General features: G+C 41.7%; 1 protein-coding gene across 1 annotated transcript in view; it reads left to right on the forward strand.

Annotated features, from left to right (window-relative positions):
* cicb (capicua transcriptional repressor b) overlaps positions 1–27,232 on the forward strand; it is a 71,429-nt gene that overhangs the window by 11,088 nt on the left and 33,109 nt on the right. Inside the window, exon 3 of the mRNA XM_039771351.1 lies at positions 527–4,456. Coding sequence (XP_039627285.1) covers positions 613–4,456 — 3,844 coding nt within the window. The 5' untranslated portion in view covers positions 527–612. The remainder of the gene's footprint in view (positions 1–526; positions 4,457–27,232) is intronic.

Raw genomic sequence — 27,232 nt, forward strand, 5'->3', positions numbered from 1 at the left:
GTGCCATTCGATTTGCAGAAAGTTGGTCCTAGAGCACAGAGGTGAATTTGTACCATTGACACCTACGGCAAGACTGCTTAGGTAATGTTCAAGTGATGACTGGGTGGCATACCAATCAATGGGCCCCAATTTGTCTGCTTCTCACTTTTTCCCTCAGATGTGAATGCACAAAGGAAGTTAAACACAATTAAAGTATCTGAATCATGCCAATTCTAATTTTAATAAAGGAAATAGTTCTGAAATGAAAAAACGGTGTTGAATTAAATAGCAAGCATGATGCCTCGTTGGGATTAGGACTGTGAAGGCTGCCGCGAACGTGCCATTTGGAGCCTGTGTCTTCATGGTGACTCACAGCCTGTGTTCTGTTATTGACACTCACCAGATCGGTGCTTTTTAAAGTTAGTTTCCTGTAATGTAGCACAGCTAGAATGCTCAACAGTGTATTGTGTGCTAAAGTTTTAAAGCTACGTTATATTTTGGTATTTGATACACTAGAACTGATTATGAAATTTTTTGCTTTTTTCAGATTGCCAAGATCATCAAAGGGGAGGTCATCCAGGCCACATTTAAGATCCAATAGAGGTAAGCCAGTGCTGGAGGAAGACACGCAAGATGAAGCCAGTGAGACGGCAGGGAGGGCGCTCGCCACTCTCATTGAGGGCCAAAAGTAACAAGAGAAAGCCAACGGCAAGCCAGGGACCTTCAAATACATCCCCACTGTCCTTGGATGGCCAAACAGAGATGGGGGAGATGGAGACACAAGAACAGAAACAGGAAGATTCTCGTAGTTCACCCACAGACATCGACCCAACAGACACTCAGGAGTTAGAGAGCATCAGTCAAGCCACTGGGGTCCCCCTTAATAAGGGACAAAGCTCAAGGATCAGGGAAGTGCGCAACTGGAGATTAAGAGATCACTCTTTGCTTTTGGACAGTAAAGAAGGTGTAGTTGAGAGCAGTCCTTCCAGAGACCATCACAAAGGCCACGAGTCATTGCCTTCAAGAGCAATCGGTGAAGATGACAGTGGGAAAGAGGAGTCCTCGTCTGGAAGCAGCAACCATCCTCCATCTAGCCGCAAAACTGCCACATTCAAGTCGAAGGCACCCAAGAAGAAATATATGTTTGACCACCGCAGCAGCAGCATGACCAGTGGTCACCTTCAAAGCACAGAAAACTTTGAGAGTGTTGGCTCCTCGTCTGGGGAGCTGATATCTGGTGGTAGCGTAGTCTCTTCTGAAACGAGCAACAGCAGTCGGGAGGACTGTGATGGCACTTCTCACAGCAACAACAGCCTCACTTACAGCAAAGAGGACAAGCAATCTGCTGAGTCAAATTTGGAGGAAGCCCCCGATTTTTCAGGTGGGACACCAGTGGCATCAGCCAGCACTTCTGAATTGCACGATAGTAATAATGAACGAGAAGGTATCTGCAGCTTGCTTTCAGTGCGCTCCTCAAGTACGGACACTGCCAGTGAACACTCCGCTGACTCTGACATTGATGCCGGCCCTGCCACCAGCACTTTAACCTCATGTGGTATCGATGCAGAAGGCAGATGTCTGGATAAAGAAATAAAGCACGATTTAGACTGTTCCAGAGACAAAGAGAAGCAGCGGCCTTTCTGGTATGACCTGCGACACCTCAAATCCAAGCGAGTTTTGGCTCGACGCAGTCATGACTCAGCTGGGGATGGCCCGTCCTTTTTCCAGTCTGGTGTAGTGAAGCAAATTCGTCGGAGCAGTGATTTAGGAATTCAGTTTTCTGGGGAGCGCTCTTTAATATACTACGAAGGAGGAATGTCTTTTGGAGGAGCATGTGGCTCTTCGAGTTCAGCAGTGGATGTGATCCTTGATGTCGTTCCTCCCCCTAGTGCAGTGGCAGTTGGAACTCGGGTTTGTGTTTGTATCAGTCCAAATGAGACAATCTACAGAGAGGGAATGGTTCTGGAAATTAACCCCAAGCCAGTTTCATATCGGGTATTATTGGATGGAGCCTCCAAGTCTTCAGGGAACCATGAGGAGACTGGTGTGGGTGCAAAGAAGGACAATGACTCTGTGTGGGTGTCACTGTCAAGTCTGCGGCTCCTCCATTCCCCATGGATTAAGGAAGACAGTTCTGATTCTACTTTCACTGAAGAGGAAAATGGAGCACTTGGAGGAGGGTGCAATGCAGGCAAGGAAAAATGCAAAAAGATGGTTAATGATACTCCTGTAGACCGGGACTTGGAGAAAGAAAAATGTGACAGTGGCACAGTGGTGCATACTATATCCCCATTCATGTCCAAGTCCCGGCCGCTTATCACACCTCTAACTTCTAACCCTGCTCCGGGTGTCTTTCTTGTAAAGCCAGATTTGGGGACAGAAGGGGACACCCCACGATCCCAATACCAACAGACTCCTCCAGAGGATGTGGAAGTTTCCAAAATCAGCTTTCCCATGGACTCTACCCCCAAGGCTGACAGTGTGGCGCTGATGTTCCCCGGGGAAGAAAAGGGACAAAGCAGTGCACTGTCTGGACTCCCCATTCAGCGACAGATATTATCCCCTACAAAGTCTCCGGGATACACACAGCTGGTTGTGGGCCCAAGTACGGGGATGCTGCCCCTTGTCCTGGCGGGAAGTAGTACTCTTGCTTCATCCAACCGTTGTTTAATAGAACCGCCCACTTCTCTTCTCTGCCAGGAAGTGACCTCCTCTGCCACAGGGAGTGGACGTAGCAGCACTAGCAGCCTATCTTTAGAAAAAAGCAACAGCCAGGGAGGAAGTGGGTGCACGACTCCAGCTGCTGGCTCCACTTCTCGCTCACGTACTCCTCTGACTGCTGCCCAGCAAAAGTACAAGAAAGGAGATGTAGTATGCACCCCAAATGGAATCCGGAAAAAGTTCAATGGCAAGCAATGGCGGCGGCTGTGCTCCCGTGATAGCTGCATGAAGGAATCGCAGAGGCGAGGATACTGTTCACGCCATCTCTCCATGCGCACTAAGGAGATGGAGAACAATGGGGCGAATCTACCATCGGATACATTCTCAGGTCTTGGCTCTGGGTCCCGCTCCAGCAGGCTGGACGGCCGGGCGAGCAGTGAATTTGACTGGGACGACACATCCAGGGATAGCAGTGAGGCAAGCAGTCGTACTGACTCTCGCCCTCGGCTTGCGCTTTCTTCTCAGGCCATCATAGCTGCTGCATGTGCCACACAGGACTTGTCTCGCTTTGACTTTGATGAATGTGAGGCTGCCAACATGTTAGTCTCCTTGGGAAGTTCGCGCTCAGGAACACCTTCCTTTTCACCCGTCTCCAACCAGTCGCCTTTCTCGCCTGCACCCTCCCCTTCACCTTCTCCTCTCTTTGGGTTCCGACCAGCTAACTTCAGCCCTATAACAGCCTCTCCTGTTATTCAGAGAATAGCGGGACCAAACAGGCATGCAACGGCCAGCACCCCAAAAGTAGTTCCATTACTGGAAGGGATTGGCGGGTCACAGCACAGTGGGGGTACTCCACACCGAGAACGGCACATTTCGGGGATCCAGCCCACATTCCAGGCAAACCTGACTTTCACAGTACCGATGAGCCCCAACAAGCGCAAGTCGGACTCTCACTGCCCTGCCTCAACTGGGAACAGCATGTCTATTACCACCCCAATAGCTGGTGGCAGTGGCAGTACCAGTTCATCCTGTTCAACAGCTCCGGATTTTCAAAAGAGTGATAGCCTGGACTCTGGTGTTGACTCCATTTCTCATACTCCCACTTTGCCATCCACCCCAGCAGGATTTAGAGCAATGTCCCCAGCCAGCCAGTTCCCAGGTTCCCAACAGGCTTCACCTCTTCCACTACTGTCACCCACACCTTCTGCCATGACTTCTGATCCCTGTACCACTGTACGACGGGTACCAGCACAGCAGCACCAGCAAAGAGACTCGCCAGTTATTGTTAGAAACCCAGATGTCCCTTTACCAGCCAAATTCACAGAAAAACCCTTGGGAATTGGGAACATTGGGGTTGATCCTCACAATGGTGGCTCGGCTAGTCCGAGGACACCAAGATTTACTGGTACTAAAGAAGGTGGAGTAGTAGGAAATGTGGCAGGAAGTAATGCCAGGGCAAAAGTGACCGGCCTGCAAATACCTGTACCAATCAATGCCAACCAGCTTGGCGTGGGTGCAAATGCTGCCAACGGTATAAGTCGCAGTTTACAGATGGGTGTGTCTTCTGCAAGCAGCAGCACTCAATCAGAACAGTCTGTCGTCAGCAGTGCTACCCAGACCCATGCTACTGACTCTGTGGCACGTGGCACTGTGGGAAACCCAGCTGTGGGAAGTGTGGGTGCAGTGGGCTTTGGAGGAGTCGTCACACCATTACCTTACCATCCAGCTCCCACCGCCCTACTGCCAGTCATCGTTCCTTCAGAGTTCTCACACCCAGTACCACGCAAAGACATCATCATGGGCAGGCCAGGCACAGGTAAGGCCTTTGTGGGAGTTTTGAATTTGGGTTTGGGAAGATCAGATGGTTGGTTTTGGTGAAAGTGGTCTCATCCTGACAGGTTAGCTGAATCAGGGGTTTTAGATTAAATATTCAGTATTCAGTCTGAGGGTCTTTATGGAAAACAAAAAAAAAATTTAAATCAGCATTTTGCCAAATAAGGCTTTCTTGTAAAAATATGCCCTTGATTTCGTAAATGTTTCCTTCCGTTTGCCTTTTTCCATTTACTTTTTAAATATGTATTGTCTCGAATAGAATTGTTGATAGTGGATGCTCCGTCTGTTAAGGTGGCAGAGAGGAGGTCATATAAGTTGAGATAATGGTTTTATTAAAGCAAAAAAAGGGACAGAGTTTAAAAATAAATACAAATTTATTAAACATTGTTTTTAACAATCATTAGCTGAATGAACCCAGGCATTGTTATGTTCCGCTTTCCATGGCCTTGGAATTCCCTTGGACACAGACTCATTCTTCTCGCACTTTTTGTTGCCACTTCTCTCCTATTCTTCTTTTGCCTTCCTCTTGGTCCTAATCCCTTACCTTTGTGAGTACAAAATAAACACAAAACTAAACCACACCCTGCTGCCCCGGTGGACCTTCCTCTAAATGATTTCATAAGTCTTCCCAATTGGTCAGCTTACCTACTTGAAAACACCCCAAAACCAACACAGCTTTTGTCTTTTTTGAGTCTTTGGCAGGTTAGCAGAGAGTTAAATTCTATGCTGTGGTTACCTTGGCAGCAACATTCAAGTCTCTGGTGACTCTTCGTATGAAGTCAGTAGACGGATTGGGAGAGCATGGGGGGTCATGAGGTCGCTGGAAAGGGAAGGTCCAAGTCTTTAGAGTGCTGGTGCTTCGTATCTTGCTATATAGTTGCGAGACATAGACGCTATCCAGTGACCCAGGACGAAGAATGGACTCCTTCAGTACTGTGTCTCTTCAGAGAATCCTTGCGTACCACTGGTTTGACTTTGTGTCGAATGAGCCTTTGCTCATGGAGTCCCAAATGAGGCACATTACCTGCATTGTGAGGAAGCATTATTTACAGCACAGCAGCCATGTGGCGCGATTCCCTGAGGGTGATCTGACTAGCAGGATCCTCATTGTTGAGGGCCCAAGTGGCTCAACCAGACCAAGGGGATGCCACGTAATACCTGGCTGCAGCAGATAGATGGTCATTTCCAGAGGGTGGGACTGGACTGTGTGTCAACCACCCAGGATCCCGAGCTGTTTTGTCATATGGTGGGTGCGGCAACGCGCTGTACCAGTTCATGCTCCTCAACCTGACCTGACCTGATTACCATTGGTTAGCAAAGGAATCATTACTAAGATCTGAGAATCGCCAAGCCAGAGTTCCTGGTGGGAACCAAAGGTTTCACTGCACCCTTGAGCTTTGAATTCCATTTAAACTTTAAGCTTGTTGTAGTCTTGGCAGCAATAGTCTCCTTTTCTTATGTCATCTGTTAGGTGAAGAGATGGAAGCCAGGATCTTTCAATCCCTCACATCACCAGTCTTCACCTTCCTGAGTTACATTTATCTGGCTTGCTTGCTATGGGGGGTCTTTATCTTCCCACACAGTTGTATAGCGAGGTCTCCAGTCAACATCATGTGCATTTCTTATCTGTATTTCTCTGTAAGGGGAGCTTTAAACCGTTGCCTGCTCTTAGTACCTAATGCAGTCTCATGATAGTGTATTTCTCCAGTACATTTTATAATTGTAAAATTTTTATAAACGTGTTATTTAGGAATGAGTACTATTACATTAAAGTGTGTAATCTTTGGCTTAAAAATGTCAATAACATTGGGTATCCCCTTTTGGATCTGACAGATTTCAAATGTATAACTTTTCGCGTTGTTCTTTCAAATGATTTTTCAGCCATACCTGTTGTGGGCAGCTGCAGAGTCATGTGTCTTTAAAAACATCCAGATAATTTTGTGTTTGTTTCATATGCCTAAATGTGAAAAATGTTTTAACTCTAAGGCATGGTGTCTTTCATATGCAGAATTGCTTCCCATAATAAAGTACTTTCAAAGTGGTAGGATCTCTGACTTAAATAAGGACTGAAGTGCTGATGTAACTCTTATGGTTAAAGAATTACACTGAAACATACAATAAAATGTGCACTTGCTGTAGGTGTAAACTCTTTTGATTGTGAATAAAAGTTGTTATCTTTGGATTTGGTATGTATGGTAAATATCGTTTAGGGCTGCACATTGGTAAATCAGGTAACATTGGCGCCTCATAGTATTTTGGGCCTAGTTTGATTCCTGGCTACATTGCTCTCTGGTAAGCGAGTGTACCTTCTCACTGTGTTTGCACAGCTTTACATTCTCAGTTCCGGTTTCTTCCACCCCGGGTTTTCAGAAAATTTCATATTTTTATGATAGATCTTTTATGGGAGGCATGCGACTTTTTATACTGAAGTATCTTTATAAGTAATGTCAGAGACAGCTTCAGGTAAAACAGAGTAGATGAGCCTGTAGAAAGAAAATGTAGAGAGGTAAACCATGGAAGGAAACTTCATTGTCTGCATTTGTTTTAGATGTTACGTGTGTAACATACACAATACACCTGTTACATAACATGTGTCATATATGAGTAGGCTGACCAGGTTTTCGTTGTTTTGAAAATGGGACACAACTTCTTATTCCAGCGAGTGTGATGGACGTACTTTAAGATAGATAGATAGATAGATACTTTATTCATCCCAAGGGCAAATTCACATACTCCAGCAGCAGCATACTGATACAAGAACAAGATTAAATTAAAGAGTAATAAAAATGCAGGTAAAAATAGACAATAACTTTGAATAATGTTAACGTTTACCCCCCCGGGTGGAATTGAAGAGTCGCATAGTGTAGGGGAGGAACGATCTCCTCAGTCTGTCAGTGGAGCAAAATGGTGACAGCAGTCTGACGCTGAAGCTGCTCCTCTGTCTAGAGGTAATACTGTTTAGTGGATGCAGTGGATTCTCCATAATTGATAGGAACCTGCTGAGTGCCCATTGCTCTGCCACGGATGTCAAACTGTCCAGTTCGAAGAAGAACTCGAGGTACGGGGTGTTCAGGGAGATTGGTTCCCCCTTAGAGTTGCAGTACTTTTGTTGCATTCAGGGAAGGAAGGCATAAAGACTTGATCCATTAAATTGGACTGTACTGGAAGAAAATGTGGATTATTGTGAGTAGCAAAAAGACAAGGAGTTGATTTTGTCAGACAGGGACATCACAGGATCAAAACCTGAGAAATCAAATTAATCAGGTAACCAAAAATCAAAGCTCCAAATGTTAATCTGGAGTTGAAGGCAAAACGAAAGTAAGAAATTCATCCACCGCTAGGTCCTACTTGGTAAATATGCTAAAAAGAAGTGACATGTAGAATATTAACTGAGGGGTAACACATGGTAAAGCCATTGCTGTTATGAGTGTACTCATTATTACATTTTGGTAGGACTTATAGTCCTGTTTTTTACGAATGTTTTTTTAGCTATCAGAGGTTTTTAAGTACATATTAATCCATATTAAATCCATATTAAAAGTCAGTTTCGAGATTCCTCGTTTAAAGTCATGGAAATTACTTTTCAGTATTTTTGAGGCCGTTTTGTTTTGACATAGAACACAGCCATTTTTTTTGAGTGCCATTGTTAGGACGCGGCTCCTGGTTGCCAGGGACATGGTGTCTGAGTCATGATGAGTGAAAAGGTGAGTGCCGATGACCATCCTTCATCTGAGATTGTGGGCAGAATGACTCTTGGCTACTGAATTCATTCTGAAACTCCTTTTTGGTTTTTTATCTTGTTGCTCTGAAATTAATATCTCAATTTTTTTTTTTTTTTAATGTTTTGGCCTTGTCAGTTATTTTTGAGTGCCCTGTTTTTGTCTCTGGCTTTGATCTCATAGGTCTCCACTTCTGATTGTTCCTTCTCCTTTAATTTTGCTAGCGTGACTTATCTGCAGCATAAGAGTTGTTTAATTATAATGTCAATGATGTCGAAAGTACAGCAGCTGAGGTTACATGATATATCATGACACCGAACAATCAAAGAAAATCAGGAGGGTAACAAAGTTAAACTTTTTCCAAAAGTAACTCGGAATCAAACCTTAAAAAAAAGGAGTCTACAGGTCAAAAAATTAATATATTTAAAAATATACATTGAAAAAGTGTCTAAAACCACAACACCAAGGTTGAGAGGCCTATGATGGGTATGAATAAGTAAGTTTATGGGGTCACACTTGTCATGTGTACAGAGTACTGTGAAATTTTGACTTGCGTGCGTTAATCAACACTGAACATGTCACCACCCTCTGTGGCCATAGTTAGCACTGCATTACCTCGAATCTCCTCGATTCCTCACATGAAAGCTCTCATTCCACACTCAGGATCTCCACTGGCTTAATCCATACGGGTGTAACAGTACGAAGAGTATGCGCCGTTCATACCTCTGTTTGAATCATGATATTAATTTCATTCTGTATTGCTGTAATATCAGAAAAAAATTAAAACTAAAACAAAACTAAGGCTACACAATATAACGTATTTAATCCGGAATGTAAAATATTGTAAAAAATGTAAAGGAAAAGATGATTTGAAAATACACCTAAACAGCGAGCTAATAACTAAATTTGCAGGTATAGAACCCAAATATGGAGTAGTTGCGTAGCAGATGTTGTTTATTTAGTTATTTATTTAATTCAGCTATCCCATAACAGTTAGTGTGTACATGCTATTTTTAAGGAGCACTGAAATATGGACATTTGCTTTTATACTGAAATACATTTAGATTGTCTGCCTTTTTACTGGTATAAACATAATGGATAAGGTTGGAAGTTGCTCTTATTAGTCTCAGGCATACAACTGTTTACCTTGAAATTAATTAAGTTTTATATATAGTACAAGACAGTAGATAGCAAACTTTTGTCTTTTGCTATTATAAAGGCCAAAATGAAGACAAAAAGCAAACAGATTTTTTATTTTTTTTTGAAAAATAATGAAACAAAGAAAAAAGTAATTGCCTTGGTTGGATAATTGTACTTATTGTGGATGCACATCTGTACTTTACATTAGTTCAGTTGAGCACTCCCTGACTTTGTAATTTTATCCCACTCTGCTTTGAAATACAAGGGTGGTCCAGATCTAATTATGCAGATCCAGATCGTCTGGATGACTTTGATTTATACGGAGACGATTGCAGTTCGGTGTCGTCTGTTCGCACGCTTCTCGATGGTCTGGGATTTTTCAGGTGATTTTCTATGTAATAAACTTAAGTTATAGCGTAATGAAAATTGCATAATTAGATCTGGACCACCCTATAAAGTGTAACTCCCCAGTCAGATTGTGAGGGGTCTTGGGTGCACAATCCTCTTTAGGTGAGACCACAGAATTTCTACATAATTGCAGTCTGGGCCATTCTCGGACAGTGACTGTATTTATTTATTTTGCACCATACTTTGCATTACGTTGCTGTATTCTGTGGATATTGTCATGCTGAAAGGTTAAATCATTTTTAACCTCATGGAGACCACCAGGTTATGGAGCTATTAATGCTCTGCTCTATCCATACCGTTCTGTGGGGAATGAAATGTGCTGCCTTTACGTGAAATAAATCTTTGGCAATTAAAGCAAAAAGTTTCCACCTTGATCTTATCAGACCATAAGACATTTTCCTACATTATTTTGTTGGATTGAGTAAAGAAATGTATGTAAGCTCTGGTGTTATTTTTGTGATAAACGGCTTCCATTTCCTGTCCTACAGCTTAGACTTATGGAGAATGCATGAAATGGTTAGAATATGCAGGAAATGGTCAGGTTACTGCTGTAAATTCCTGTAGTTGCTTGAAGATTACCGTTGTCCTCTTGGTAGCCCATGATGAATGTTTTGCTTAGTTAGGCCATCAGTTTTGAAGGGCTGTAATAGTGAAGTCATGTTTCCGCTACTTCTTTGAGATAGACTTCACAGTATAGATAATACCTTCAGAATTTCTTTATGTCCTTTTTCCAATCTGTTGTAGTAATTAATAAGATCCCTCTGATTTTTAGCTGTTTGTGGACAGTCCCTCCATTGTGCAAACAAGCAGTTCAAGGAATCCACAGGTGCAGAGGATTTTATTTCGGGCCGATCAGCATTATATCACCTGATGTTGAAAGAAAACAAGTACCTTTGTACAACATTTAGAATGTGATTAGTTGAATTTGAAGTTGGAACACAGTTACAACCTTCAGTAGAAAATGTACAAACGTAAGAGAGGGTTGCACTACACAACTTTAAGTGGCAGGACGCGTCAAGCTTAATGGCTCTAATGGCTGTATCTAACGCAATGAGCAAACTTAGGAGGTAACAGATTACACAATTCCCTCATGACTTCACAGCACAGTTACACAGTGCAAGAGAACATTTTTACGAGATCAAACAGTTTGGCAGCCAATGAACATGGAAGACAAAAGAATAAAAATTGCTGCAGCATGCTAAAGAAAACAAAATGGAGGATAACCAGATAGAAGCTGCTACTGCTGTTCTTGTTTTAGCTTTCCGTTGTAATGAGAACAAAAGAAGAGGATAAATTGTAAAACCTGGAGAAGGCCGCTGGTGTGGTCGAGCGAGGGAACACACCAGTCCAAAATAAATGTTGGGGTGCCAACCAGGTCGCCCCTTTTAATCATTGTGCCGTTAAGGCAAATCAAACAAGTGCACAGTAGCACTTAAGAGAACAGTTATTAGGCTGTGGGTGCACCAAAAATGACTTAAGTGATTCTGAAGAGTGCTCAGCACCTAGGTAGGAACTCCATCCACTGTTCTGCTCTTTCTCAAATAAGATGCTATCCTCCAGGAGCATCTCGGTCTAACAGGCCTCACACAGGAAGGGGTGGAGTCAGTTGCCCTCATTGGGCATCTTCTTGGAGCTGTGGGTGGTGTGGCCACCAGAGAGCGATCCAGCTGACCAAACCCCGACACAGACAGACACACAACACACGTTTAGCGCTTTTTTACTTGGTCTCCACAATACAGCACAGTTCCCGAGCATCGAAGTACAATAGAACAACTCGGTACAAGTACATTCAAAACCAAAGCTCTCAAATCCCTCTCTCTCTCTTCCTCATTCTGCTTCTACTCCCCCTCTGGCAAGCTTCGTCCTGTTCCTCCCGACTCTGGCTCTCTCAGGAGTGAGGCAACTCCTTTTATGCAGCTCCTGGGAGTGCTCCAGGGGTCTGGAGTGGTGGAAGTCTGAAGTAGGGCTCTGCAGCTCCCCATAGTGACTCCCACTGAACCTAACAGGGCTGTAACAAACTCCAACTCTCCTTAAGTCCTGCGGATATCCGTTGAGCCACAGCAACCCAGAAGACCTGCCCTCTAATGATCCGTTGGAGGCAGCATTCTGTACACATCTGCTCCCCTGGTCCTTTCAGTATGTCAGCCTCCCGGCCAGACAAGGGCAGCTGCCGTCCATCACAGTAAAAACAAAACGACAATACTATCAGTGATGCTGTTCCCTTGTGTCCCAGGAGATGACCCTCAGACGGACATGCGTGACACTGGGCACACTTTAGTTTCTCCCCATGACTTTTGACATTGTTGTGGGTAGTCGGATAGCTCTATGACCGAGTCACTAAGGACTGAAAAACAATGGAAAAGTTGTGTAATGTAATAGAGACTTTACCAAACCAAGAGGGTTTTTTCTTTTTTTTTATTATTATTTTGCCATAAAGGCCCATTTGGTTTTTCACCAAGATCTTATTGAAGGTGATTTCAGCATTAACATTAAGAACATAAAAGATTACATTTCAATAGAAGTGTATACTGTAGACTGTAGAAATTAAATACAAATATTAGTGAAAGATACCCTGCAGTAGCAGGAAGGTAGCAAACATACAGTAGGTACCAACAGAACTTGGAACAAGAATGTAGCCTGGCAAAACACAGAGCTTCAGGGTTTAGTTGTGTTTATACATTTTGATGGAAAGTGCTGGTATGGATGGAGACACCGCCTCACATCATTTAAAACACCGTTGGTCCACATTGAATGGAAGCTCACAGCCAGGCTGAACAAGTGGAATAGACAGCAGATGATGTGAAGCTAAAGCAGGAGCGACTGTTAGTATTGCATATTACAGGCTGTGTGGATTTTTCTTTGGGTGCTGTGCTTTTCCTGCTACTTCCCAGAAATGTGCAGATTAGTTTTAATTGGAGATGTTTCATTTGGCGGTCATGAGCAAGTGTAGCCATGTCTATAGGAGTGGCACTTTTAGTTCCTGCCTGGGATAGGATCTGACTGCCCGTGACTCTCAAGCGGGACAAAATGGTTGCAGAAAATGCAAGGACAGAAGCCTGACTTTAGATCCCTTCTGCAGGGAAAGGGTTTGTAGTACATGCATTTCTTAAACTCCTTGTAAAGTTTCTAGTTTGATATCAAAATCAGTAAACTGTTGGAAATATTCAGTAAATTGAGAAGGCTTCCCACTCTGCATCTGAGGTTGCTGAGATGGGCTTCAGCTCTTCACAAATCTTTACTGGAAAGAAGTGTTTTTAGAAAATAGATGTTGCTAAAGAAAAGAGGAACTAATAGATGAATGGACAATATTAAACACATAGCCAGCACTGGATATTATACAGTAAATGTAGGAACACTTTTTGCTGTCATGAAAGCAAATATTTACCAATTAGGTCTCCCACCCTTCTTTGTTTCCCTGCCACTGGTCAATCATATCTTCTTTAGATGCAGAAAAATCACCTAAATGAGTGTAAATAGCAATATCAAACATCAAAGTACTTGCAGAACAGAGGTAGCTCAAAGAGTACTGACAAGAACAACAAAGACCGAGTGAGGAGTGTTTAAAAGTGTGGAGCACAGCCTACGTGAAAGCAAAAAACTGAAAAAAGAAATACCCACTGCTTCATTTTCATAGGTCACAGAATCATTTGACTCAAGTTGGAGAAGAAAACGCCAGCCAGCAATTACACAGAACAATATGTGAGTGGGAGTGCAGAATGAGAGTTTAATGCACACCATTGCAGTGGGCAGCTTTTTGTAAAGCATCCCACAACCCAGACGTGAATTGAATTCTCGTTCCACAGGCCCAGTCACGCATTGTTCTGTAAGATGTACCTGGGTGTTACCGCCCTGTAGTCCTCTTCACGCAGAGTGGGGTTGCAGTGGGTGCTGTGCATATTACATTTTAGTGGATCTGTAATTGTGTGTTGTACAAGTAGAGCAGCTGTGCTTTTGCTAATGGTCATAATGTGCTGAGGCAAAATTGCAATTTTATCGTTGTCAGAACCACATAAAAAGGATAAAAAAAAAACTGAACAGATATTTTAGAATAAATCCCACAGACCTCCTTTTAATGCTGTTTACCAAAAAACAAATTGCCAATGTATAAATTTGATCTCTATGTTAAAGAGCAGCAGTTCATTTTTCTTTTTAAAAGATTTCTTCACTAATTAATTATTTCTCCTTGAAACAAGTATAGTACTGAATAAAAACTGTTTACCTCCCCAAAAACAGTCATAATAAAGTTTTGAGTGCTTCAGGTAACTTTATCCTCTGATTATGACTTCTCTTTGCTCCTCGGGCACCACCTCTTTGATTTTGTATGAAATTTTGTGTATGTTTTGCAATAAAACAGACTTTTGGAGCTGCACAGCTTAATTGTAACAAAGCCAAAATCAGATTTTTGCTTAACACTTTCCTGCCTGCTGAATTTCATTTTCCTTGATGATGAGGAAATACATATTTCCTGTAGTAAATTGCCAAAAGACTTAAGGCAACAACTAACTTTGGAAATGGTTATTTCCTTTTTCTCATCAGCTTGGATTTTGAATTATGTAATGGAATTACAATACAGGTCAAAAGTTTTAGAACACCTCAGTTTTTCTTCAGATTTAATCAGTTGAAATGTAATGAAGGACCTGAAATGGTGAAAAGGTAAGCAGTAAATTGCCAGAGGTTTCAATTTTTAAAGTTTATGTTAGCAAAAACTGAAAACAAAGGACATTTCAGACTATTACAATTGGGCCTTCTGTCTGAAGGGATCAACTAATAGGTTACAACCTACTGATGTTCTGCAGCAATGAAAGTAAATTAAGCCTTGTAAGCTGAAGCAAACAGTTTGCACAGGTGTCCCCACTCCTGACGATTACTTAAAAACTCTCTGTGTCTTAAAGCAGAGTTGGAACAGACTGTGTTACTACACCCTCTGAAGTACTACTTCAGAGAAAAACTAAAATGTTCTAAAACTTTTGACCGGTAGTGTACAGGGTGGTCCAGATCTACTTGTGCAGATACAGATCGTCTGGATGACTTTGATTTATGCGGGGATGATTCCAGTTCGGCGCGAAGATGATTCTTCATGTTGTCAGTTCGCACATTTCTTGATGGTCCGAGATTTTTCGGGTGATTTTCTGTGTAATAAACGTAATAAGTTATAGTGTAATGAAAATTGCATAATTGGATCTGGACCACCCTATACTACCATTAATTATGAAAAAAAAAACGTGTTTTGTATTGCTTCAGTATTGTGTAGTTAAGCTTATTAAATTAGGTGTAACTAGAAGCAACTTGCCTGTGCTTGTCAATCTTAGGGGTCCAATTGCATTTTGGTTCTATTTTATGTCCTGTGCTGAAAAATCCTCCAAATGAAAAGTTATATATACATAATATATATATATATATATATACATATCTATATATATATAATCTTCATTTGGATCTTGATCTTTGTTTGTTCGCAAATGAATTAGAAGAAGCACTAGATGGCAGTAGAGAGACAGGTAAAACATAGGCATTGCTTTAAGAATCTCCTCCAAGCTTATACTACTGAAGACTGCAGTACTCCAGTCACACCTCAAAACACATTCAAACTAAACAAATTGTGCTTTAAATTAACTAAAGAGATCTTCATTTAGATCTTGATCTTTGTTTGTCCGCGAATTCCACGCATGCGTAGACCACCTTTCAGTTTAGTATGTTGTTGTTACTCATGGATGTCAACAATGTGCCGGAAAAACGAAAGGGGTGGTGGACAGTGTTACGCTGGTTAGCTCCTGAGGCCTGGTTGGAGAATTGCCGAAGATAAAAGGTACGTGCCTACGTAACATATGAATGAAAGAAAGACAGTGGGTAAAATGAATGACTACGTAACAGCCGTTCCAGGAAAATTTTTTATTGTTACGTTGTAGCCGGCGAGCGATTCGCGTGTCACAGTTGTACCGTGGCTTGCTCACATGTCAGTGAAGTGATCCCTATTTAAGCTTTAAAGAGCCTGGATACCTATGCGTCCCCCTTTTATAACCATTGCTCAGTCTATATTGCCTTACTCTTTGGATTGAGACAAAGCAACCTGCGAGATTGGAGAATGGTTGAGAAGAGATCATGAGAGGAAACGACAGTGTCATGAAAACGAGACGGACTGTGAATGGACAGAAGCAGAAATGCTCCAACACCACCACATAATTACGATTCGGACAGTGATTCCGAGTAGGCTGTTCCTATCGAATCAATATCCAAGGGTTTTCTTTTGTAATTTTGTTTCCCTTATAAAAAAATCATTATGCTGTACGACGAAGGGCCCAGTTCACAACTGGCAGCCGCGTTTAAACAGGGAGCCCTTCACAGACAGCTTTAACACACGCAACATAGTTGGGCGCACATGGCTAGTGTGTGTGTGTGTGTGTGTGTATATATGTGTATATGTATGTATATATATATATATATATATATATATATATATATATATATATATATATATATATATATATATATATATATATATATATATATATATATATATATATATATATATATATGCTCAAAAATTTAAAGGAACACTTTGAAAACACATCAGATCTCAATGGGAAAAAGAAATCCTCCTGGATATCTATACTGATATAGACTGGGTAATGTGTTAGGAGCGAAAGGATGCCACATTGTTTGATGGAAATGAAAATGATCAACCTACAGAGCCCTGAATTCAAAGCCGCCCCAAAAATCAGAGTGAAAAAATTATGTGGCAGGCTAGTCCATTTTGCCAAAATTTAATTGCAGCAACTCAAAATTATACGCAGCACTTTGTATGGCCTCTGTGTTCTTGTATACATGCCTGACAACATCGGTGCATGCTTCTAATGAGATGACAGATGGTGTTGTGGGGATCTCCTCCCAGATCTGGACCAGGGCATCACTGAGCTCCTGGACAGTCTGAGGTGCAACCTGGTGGCATTGGATGGACCAAAACATAATGTCCCAGAGGTGTTCTATTGGATTTAGGTCAGGAAAGTGTGGTGGCCAGTCAATGGTATCAATTCCTTCATCCTCCAGGAACTGCCTGCATACTCTCACCACATGAGGCCAGGAATTGTCGTGCACCAGGAGCCACTGTACCAGCATAGGGTCTGACAATGGGTCCAAGGATTTCATCCTGATACCTAATGGCAGCCAAGGTGCCTTTGTCAAGCCTGTAGCGGTCTGTGTGACCCTCCATGGATATGCCTCCCCAGACAATCATTAACCCACCACCAAACTGCTCATGCTGAATGATGTTACAGGCAGCATAATGTTCTCCATGGCTTCCCAGACCCTTTCACTTCTGTCACGTGCTCAGGGTGAACCTGCTCTCATCTGTAAAAGCACAGGGCACCAGTGGTGCATCTGCCAATTCTGGTATTCTATGGCGAATGCCAATCAAGCTGCATGCTGCTGGGGGGTCACCCTTGGGTCACCCTCATGAAGTCTTTCTGGTTGTTTGGTCAGAGACATTCACACCAGTTGCCTGCTGGAGGTCATTTTGTAGGGCTCTGGCAGTGCTCATCCTGTTCCTCCTTGCCCAAAGGAGCAGATACTGGTCCTGCTGATGGGTTATGGACCTTCTATGGCCCTCTCCAGCTCTCTTAGAGTAACTGCTTGTCTCCTAGAATCTCCTCCATGCCCTTGAGACTGTGCAGGGAGACACAGCAAACCTTTGGCAATGATTGATTGTGCCATCCTGGAGAAGTTGGACTACCTGTGCAACCTCTGTAGGGTCCAGGTATCGCCTCATGCTACCAGTAGTGACACTGACTGTAGCCAAATGCAAAACTAGTGAAGAAACAGTCAGAAAAGATGAGGAGGGAAAATGTCAGTGGCCTCCACCTGTTAAACCATTCCTGTTTTGGGGTCATCTCATTGTTGCCCTCTAGTGCATCTGTTGTTAATTTCATTAACACCACAGCAGCTGAAACTGATTAACAACCCCTCTGCTACTTAACTGACCAGATTAATATCCCATAAGTTTCATTGACTTTATGCTATACTCTGATTAAAATGTGTTCCTTTAATTCTTTTGAGCAGTGTGTATATATATATATATATATATATATATATATATATATATATATATATATATATATATATATATATATATATATATAAAAAATATTCCCCAAGATGCCTATGCCAACATCATAGGACGTAAGGCATGAACCAGCACTCAACAGGAAACCAGGGCACAGTTAGTCACTTTACTCACATGAGACCACTTCTGAATCACCAAGTAATGTAATCTGCAAGCCTTTGTGATGCGGGAGGAAAACTGGACTGCCTGGAGAAAAGTGCCATGTATACATGGGGGAAAGTCTAGGCAGAGACAGTGACCAGATATGGAGTACAAACCCAGGACATTGGATGCTTGAGTATAAAACAGCCAGTAAAAATGGTATCTTGAGGAAGTAAGCTACAAGTGAAATGGCAGGGAATTTCAACAGGGTCAAGTTATTTTTTTGTTGTTTCTAAAAATGTTTTATTTGCAGACTGTATTAAGGTCTTGTCCAAGTCACTTATTCCTGATTTTTTTCTAGATGGTTTAGCTCTTCATTGAACTCTACTAAGGTTATGTTCAAGTCAGCTGAGCCCAGCCAGAGTTTTCCTGGCCACGTCAGAAATATTTTCTGTGCTCTTTTTTTTACTAAACTAGCTCTCTGATGTTGTTCCTGTCTTGTCTCTCTTGATATATACAGTTCGCTTTCTGACTGAATGTAGTGAACGTCATGGCTTTACTTGGACATACTCTATTTGTAGATCACCTGCACAAATCCTGACTCTGTCTTAAGTCGATGTCCTGTTCTCTTAAGATGTAAATTATATTCAGAATTTACCCAGGTAACTATCTTAGTAGCCTGATGGTATGTTTGTAGTTTCTTGTGTGCAACGTGTTATCAATAGGACATCTAAATGGTATCCATCTGTATTCAGTTTATACTTAGGTACTGTTGTGTTTGGAGCTAGCCTGTGTTTAGTTGGTGTCCAGGAATCTTTACAGTATTTATTTAATTTGAGCCCAGCTAAATATAATGTATGTTCTAAGCAATCTGTATTTAGCCTTAACCACAGCTTGTGTCAAGGTGGTATTCTACTCATAAGCATCTTGTGTTTATATATATATATATATATATATATATATATATATATATATATATATATATATGCTCAAAAAATTTAAAGGAACACTTTGAAAACACATCAGATCTCAATGGGAAAAAGAAATCCTCCTGGATATCTATACGGATATAAACTGGGTAATTTGTTAGGAACGAAAGGATGCCACATTGTTTGATGGAAATGAAAATGATCAACCTACAGAGCCCTGAATTCAAAGACGCCCCAAAAATCAGAGTGAAAAAATTATGTGGCAGGCTAGTCCATTTTGCCAAAATTAAATTGCAGCAACTCAAAATTGTACGCAGCACTTTGTATGGCCTCTGTGTTCTTGTATACATGCCTGACAACATCGGTGCATGCTTCTAATGAGATGACAGATGGTGTTGTGGGGGATCTCCTCCCAGATCTGGACCAGGGCATCACTGAGCTCCTGGACAGTCTGAGGTGCAACCTGGTGGCATTGGATGGACCAAAGCATAATGTCCCAGAGGTGTTCTATTGGATTTAGGTCAGGAAAGTGTGGTGGCCAGTCAATGGTATCAATTCCTTCATCCTCCAGGAACTGCCTGCATACTCTCACCACATTAGGCCAGGAATTGTCGTGCACCAGGAGCCACTGTACCAGCATAGGGTCTGACAATGGGTCCAAGGATTTCATCCTGATACCTAATGGCAGCCAAGGTACCTTTGTCAAGCCTGTAGCGGTCTGTGTGACCCTCCATGGATATGCCTCCCCAGACAATCATTAACCCACCACCAAACTGCTCATGCTGAATGATGTTACAGGCAGCATAATGTTCTCCATGGCTTCCCCAGACCCTTTCACTTCTGTCACGTGCTCAGGGTGAACCTGCTCTCATCTGTAAAAAGCACAGGGCACCAGTGGTGCATCTGCCAATTCTGGTATTCTATGGCGAATGCCAATCAAGCTGCATGCTGCTGGGGGGTCACCCTTGGGTCACCCTCATGAAGTCTTTCTGGTTGTTTGGTCAGAGACATTCACACCAGTTGCCTGCTGGAGGTCATTTTGTAGGGCTCTGGCAGTGCTCATCCTGTTCCTCCTTGCCCAAAGGAGCAGATACTGGTCCTGCTGATGGGTTATGGACCTTCTATGGCCCTCTCCAGCTCTCTTAGAGTAACTGCTTGTCTCCTAGAATCTCCTCCATGCCCTTGAGACTGTGCAGGGAGACACAGCAAACCTTTTGGCAATGATTGATTGTGCCATTCTGGAGAAGTTGGACTACCTGTGCAACCTCTGTAGGGTCCAGGTATCGCCTCATGCTACCAGTAGTGACACTGACTGTAGCCATATGCAAAACTAGTGAAGAAACAGTCAGAAAAGATGAGGAGGGAAAAATGTCAGTGGCCTCCACCTGTTAAACCATTCCTGTTTTAGGGGTCATCTCATTGTTACCCCTCTAGTGCATCTGTTGTTAATTTCATTAACACCACAGCAGCTGAAACTGATTAACAACCCCCTCTGCTACTTAACTGACCAGATTAATATCCCATACGTTTCATTGACTTTATGCTATACTCTGATTAAAATGTGTTCCTTTAATTCTTTTGAGCAGTGTGTATATATATATATATATATATATATATATATATATATATATATATATATATATAAAAAATATTCCCCAAGATGCCTATGCCAACATCATAGGACGTAAGGCATGAACCAGCACTCAACAGGAAACCAGGGCACAGTTAGTCACTTTACTCACATGAGACCACTTCTGAATCACCAAGTAATGTAATCTGCAAGCCTTTGTGATGCGGGAGGAAAACTGGACTGCCTGGAGAAAAGTGCCATGTATACATGGGGGAAAGTCTAGGCAGAGACAGTGACCAGATATGGAGTACAAACCCAGGACATTGGATGCTTGAGTATAAACCAGCCAGTAAAAATGGTATCTTGAGGAAGTAAGCTACAAGTGAAATGGCAGGGAATTTCAACAGGGTCAAGTTATTTTTTTGTTGTTTCTAAAAATGTTTTATTTGCAGACTGTATTAAGGTCTTGTCCAAGTCACTTATTCCTGATTTTTTTCTAGATGGTTTAGCTCTTCATTGAACTCTACTAAGGTTATGTTCAAGTCAGCTGAGCCCAGCCAGAGTTTTCCTGGCCACGTCAGAAATATTTTCTGTGCTCTTTTTTTTACTAAACTAGCTCTCTGATGTTGTTCCTGTCTTGTCTCTCTTGATATATACAGTTCGCTTTCTGACTGAATGTAGTGAACGTCATGGCTTTACTTGGACATACTCTATTTGTAGATCACCTGCACAAATCCTGACTCTGTCTTAAGTCGATGTCCTGTTCTCTTAAGATGTAAATTATATTCAGAATTTACCCAGGTAACTATCTTAGTAGCCTGATGGTATGTTTGTAGTTTCTTGTGTGCAACGTGTTATCAATAGGACATCTAAATGGTATCCATCTGTATTCAGTTTATACTTAGGTACTGTTGTGTTTGGAGCTAGCCTGTGTTTAGTTGGTGTCCAGGAATCTTTACAGTATTTATTTAATTTGAGCCCAGCTAAATATAATGTATGTTCTAAGCAATCTGTATTTAGCCTTAACCACAGCTTGTGTCAAGGTGGTATTCTACTCATAAGCATCTTGTGTTGTGTTTGGAAGATGGGCTTTCTTAAAGAAATTTCGAATGACTCACCCATTTTAGTTTTTTAATACTTTTTCTAATTTCTTCTTTGTCCATTTACTCTTTGGCTTTCTTCTGTAATTAACTGATTTTTTTTAAGAATTGCAACAGTTAACAACACAGGATTACAACATGCACCACAAACTAATTCAAAGAAAAATCTTGAGATTATGTAAAGAGTGCAAACATCCTCTCATCGAGTCAGTAATTTTAGACCTGTTAACCCTGCACTTATTTAATTACACTCAACCATACTTTCTATGAAATCTTAGTGTTGGTGGATTTGTAAATTCAGATTCTTGGTTTATATTATATGAGAAGAGCTGATATTCAGGTGAGACCTGGCCTAAACACCAGCTTCTCACTTCTGGTTCTGTTCAGATGGGTGCCAGACAAGGACGGCCTACTTATTGAGAACATCAACCCACTGAGGTTACAGCAAGTACAAGTCCCTGATCCTTCCCGTTAACGTGAAAGCATTCAAAACATAGTCCTCTGCAGAGTAAGATATACTGTTACATGAGGTACCCTGATGTCACACTCTTATTCTTCTCAAAACATTAGGGGTTAGCTCCAACGCAGTTGGTGTCAGTTTAGCTTGATGGTGTTAACGTTGTACTGAATTTCTGTGTAAACTGCTGCACAGTAGCCAAGATAGTGTTAATCTGTCTCTCTTTGTATGTAAATTTACCACAGAGCTAAACATTCCAACATGGAGATCTGTGCCTGGACATGTTGAGTAGAAGTTGGGTGGGAGGGACTGAGCACAACACCCAGAATAGAGCAAACTTGTTGTCATTATTTGTTACCAGGCTACAAGAGGCGTCTTCTCTGGTGTACCTGTATCTACATGTGCCCCACCTGGCAGCTGGATTCTGTTGCTTTTCTAGTTCCATGCTTTTCTCAGAATTTGTTTCAAATGGGCCTAATTCACTGCAGGAGAGATATCAAGTATACAGTATGGGGGTCCTAATCCCCACACTTTTTTTTTCTGTTGTGCTGTACTGAGCTAGATTGCCTAGTCAGTTTCCTTTTATTATATCATGAAGGGAACAAATGAGCAAAGGTCATGTGTCTCAGTGCAGAAATGTGTGACGTAAGTGGTGAAAGATGGACTGAAAACAAAACGGGCAAGATCTGCTACACCAACACGATGCGTTTTCCATGTAAGACTGTGTAAACAATAACAATTTGATTTTTATATATAGTGTTGTGCTGTATTTCACGGCTATGATTGCTAAGCACACAGACTACCAAACCCAGCCATCATCAGTAAGCTAATAAATGAAACCTCACACAGAAGAAATGAGTGGTAAATATTCTGAATGTTGCATAGTTGGGTTTGCAGCTGAGAAGACAGTCAGAGGAGAAAGCTCCACCCTGTTGTAAACCGAGAAAACCAAACACTTTTCGGCTTACAGCTCTTACATGTAGAAAAAGCCTTACAGTTATAATCCACCTTGTTACACAATCCCTTCTCAGCCATTCTTCCAAGAAATACTCCACCAAATCTGGCCATGTAACCATCCAAATATGTTCCTGAGTTGTCTGACTCAAGAAGGAGACCCAACTCAGATAGTGAGATAGTAATATCAAATTATATGCTAACACATGTTTCATGGGAAGGAGAACACACTTACCAATAGATGAAAACTGAGGAAAAATACAGCTGAAACCAGGGAACATAATAATGACAGATAGAGGGGGAAAAAAGTACACAAAAAGATAATAAGCCAATTTAGCATATAATGATGAGGTAGGCTGGTCTGCTGTCTGAAAGTCATAAATGCTACAAAGATGCCAGCCATAGGCGATCATTGCAAAGTACCGTACACAAATGTACACCTTAACATTAACTGAGTGAGCATCCTAATTGACGTTCTAATAATGAGAACAGGAGATGCCGTAAGGTTTGGGGGTGGCCACCCCATATACTGAAAACGGCGAAAAAATAAACATGTTTTTACAAAACGGAGTTCAAAACAGAACTTGGGGTGATACAGAGACATTTATATGGGTGAAACAGGAAGGGGATGGATCAGGGTGGCCGGATGTGGAAGTGATGTCTTCCGTAGGTGGGTTCTGAAGAGGAAGTTGTCATCATGGGTGTATGGAAGTGATGTGATCAGAGGGTGGTTGATGGTGATGTCATTATTTGGGCGGTTCTTTGGCTGATCTGCAGAGGAACAAAAGGAGAAAGGATCAGGTGACAGTGCCAACCCCCGGTCCAGCTGAGAAGTAACACCATTTGAGCCCATCAACCTTCTCCCAAGTGCATGTGTGTGACAACACACAAAATAAGGGCTGACCTGGCAAAAGTCAATATATACTTGACAAACTAAAAGTTATCACTGCTTCTGCATATCTAAGTGACACTTGACTAGATCTACACATTTAGGTAGTTAGGCTGTTCTCGATGGCTATCTGTCAACTGAGAGGCAATATGGGAATGGACTTCACTCAGTAAAGCCTGAATAGTGGCAACAGATCTAGATATAATGAACTGTGTGGTCCTATGGCTCAAAAAATGATATTGAATTTTTTTTCACTAGGGTCTAGGGAGGCGAGACTTATATAAACACAGCGTGCAGGCCAGAATTTGGAGAGAAAAAGTTGGTGAAACAGAGAATGGGACTGCGCTTTAGAGTGTGAATGTGTAGGATGGACAGAAAATGTGCGTCACAGTTTTTCTGTGCATGTTGTCATGGCCACTGCTTTTCTCTCTTTAACCATACTCTCTGAGAGAAAGCTAGCCACAGAGAGGCCTGCAGTGTACATGGAGACAAGAAGAGGAGGTTGTAGGTATGTCTGACCACAAATTCGTCTTATGCTTTGAAACACATAGCCATTTTTCTCTAGAACTGTGTGAGACTCCTAACAATAAACTTGAACTTGACTAGAAAACTAAAAATCTGCAGGGAAAGTACTAGCAAACTACAAAACAGGGAACTCTGGTGGAGTACTAGTAATTGCCGGGGTGGGAAACTACAGAGCAGTGTGGGAAGATCATGTTAGAGGCTCTTATTTTGTGTACCAAGAGTGCTGAGAACATGTTTTATGCTCCATTGGAGAAACAGAAAACGGAAAAGATGATGTATTGTAATCGGACAGATTGTGCTGAACACACTTGGTAGTAGCAAGGCGAAATGCTTTGAAGGAGCAACATATCAGCAGCAGAGAAGCAAACTGGTATCATTAAAGAGAAATGACAGCATGCAACAAGTGATGTGGACCAGCTGTGATGATTTATTGGGAGTTAGGATGAATGTGAAGAGGCTAGATAACATGTCATACAATGGCAGCGGGATCATGTCTGATGCGACAGCCAGGGTGCTTACTCTAGAGCCAAGAGTGAAGCACAGAAGCTCTGTGTAAACTGGACCCTGCAGTAGTTAAAACACTGCACAAAAAATGGGTGGGAAAAAGACTTAGTGAGTATTAAGTAATATTGGAGCCTAAAGCAAGGAACATCTGTGTGGAAAATAATACGAGTACTGGAGAGCAGCAAGGTTTTGCAAACTTGACTCTTGTCTGCCAGGGTGCTGCTGTATCTCCGCTCTTGTGCACTGATGCCGCCCCCATGTGGCTCTGGCTGGTATTATGTCCAGTAGTGTTCCGGGAAATAACAAAAGGGCGAGTGTCAACAGAACAGAGCTCTCTTTCTTCCCCATCCCCCCAGAATAAAATCAGATGAATATAATCAGCTCTCTCTCACCCTATTCCCAAAATAGCTTGGTGCCGTCATTTTACTGGTCTGGAACATGAGTCACTTACAATAACAGAAACACACTTCACTTCACGCGCATTCATATAGAGGAACTCACACACACACAACACCCCCACCCACAGAAGCTGACAAAAATGAGGAAACACACACATTCAGACTCACAACTGAATTGGAGCCAGAGTCAAATAAAAAACCTCACGGCTACATGCATACAAATAATAACACAAGCTTGTACACATGGGCGCAGCTGTAGTTTTGTCGTCACTTTTTTAAGTCTGACTCTACTAAAAGAAATATGCATGACAGATGAAAGGTGATAATAAAAAAGGTCATCACTTAATTTCATTTTTAGTTCATTTTCCTTCTGTGGGCAGCAGACTGGCAAAGCAAGACATGCCACCTCTTCACAGCTGTGGTACTTTGGTTCAGTTTTGGGTTTGGGTTGCCTTTTGTGTTGAGTTACCCAGCCCCAACCCTCCAGCTGTTGCTGGCATCACTTTTTCACTGGCCTGAATGAAGGAGGGTTGTGTGTGTTTGTAGATGAACCCTATGTGGGAATGATGCCCATACAGGGAGAAATACTCCAGCTTCAGAACTCCTGAAGGCCATTAAAAATGGCATTACAATGTGAGCACACACATTACTTTATTTATTTCACCTTTTTATTGATTCTGCATTTGTTCTTTCCAACAAAAAAATCCACTTTTAAAAAAAGTAAAAAAAAATTGCATGAGGACATTTGTAATCAGGTATTACTGGCCCCATAGTGGAGAGATGCTTTACTACAAGTCTGCAGCGCCCTTTTATCAAGACTGACTTAGTGGAATGTGCGATTTCTTCAAAGTTTCTTCAGTTAGAGTGTTGGACAGTTTAATGAGTTACTTTGAGACAGAGTCAGTGGTGGGAGATGAACTGGCACCCTTGTGCTGTTACGTCCAGTTTCATCGGTGTTAGGATGAAGTATTCAATTTCAGTCCAAAAGGAGCAAATTGGCAGTAGGTTTTCATTTCAACCAATAATTGGACTTGCAGCTCAGATAAACATGCTTTTAATTCCAGTTACTGTATTCGTTGTGTCAGTCCAAAAATTCTTATCAGGGTTTATTCACTTTTTGCAAGATTTTAACAAGTGTGATTTTTTTCCCCCTAGGTTTTTTCCAGATATGTCTTGGTTATTTGAGCTTTAGCTTGCTAATGAATGCACAACTGCTAATGACACTTTTCCGCTATTTGGACACAATTAATGATCTTAAATTGGTCCTTACTGGTATGCTTCTGCTTTCATTCTGTAGTTAATGTGATCTGTATTGCTTTTTTAGTTTTTGGATTATTTTTTTTCCCCTGGAGAGTCTGTTCTTTTAATTGCACTGAAATAGTTAAACTCTACAAAGAATATAATCAGATGGAAATAATCATTAGTAAGTAAATGCTTAAATATCCAAAACGTTAAAGAAAATCTTCACAAGCGCAATCAGTAAAAGATAGTCGTACTTGGTAGATTCCTATACAAAGTGGATGAATCTATTGTTATTGCTTAGTCTGAGACATTAAAGACAGAATCCAAGACCTAAAAGCGTGCTTAACAAAGAGTAATATTAATACAAGTAAGAACTGATTGAAATGTTACTTTATAGAACTAGGATTCAGTACCCATGTTCATGACCGCTCCACTTGTTCTGTTTGGTATGAAAGACACTTTGTCAATAGAATAATTAGCTTGTGTCAGATTATAAGGATTTTGTATTGATCCATCCATTTTCTTAATTGTTTATTCCAAGATAGGCTCAAAGGAAGCCAACGCTTTGAAAACATGGTGCATGTCCACACTCACTCATACAAGGGCAGATAGAGTCACCAGTTAATAATAATAAATAATTCTTTGCATTTGTATAGAGCTTTTCTCACTACTCAAAGCGCTCAGCAATTGCAGGTTAAGGGCCTTGCTCAAGGGCCCAACAGAGCAG

Source organism: Polypterus senegalus, chromosome 12, assembly GCF_016835505.1.
Source record: "Polypterus senegalus isolate Bchr_013 chromosome 12, ASM1683550v1, whole genome shotgun sequence".
Taxonomy (NCBI): domain Eukaryota; kingdom Metazoa; phylum Chordata; class Cladistia; order Polypteriformes; family Polypteridae; genus Polypterus; species Polypterus senegalus.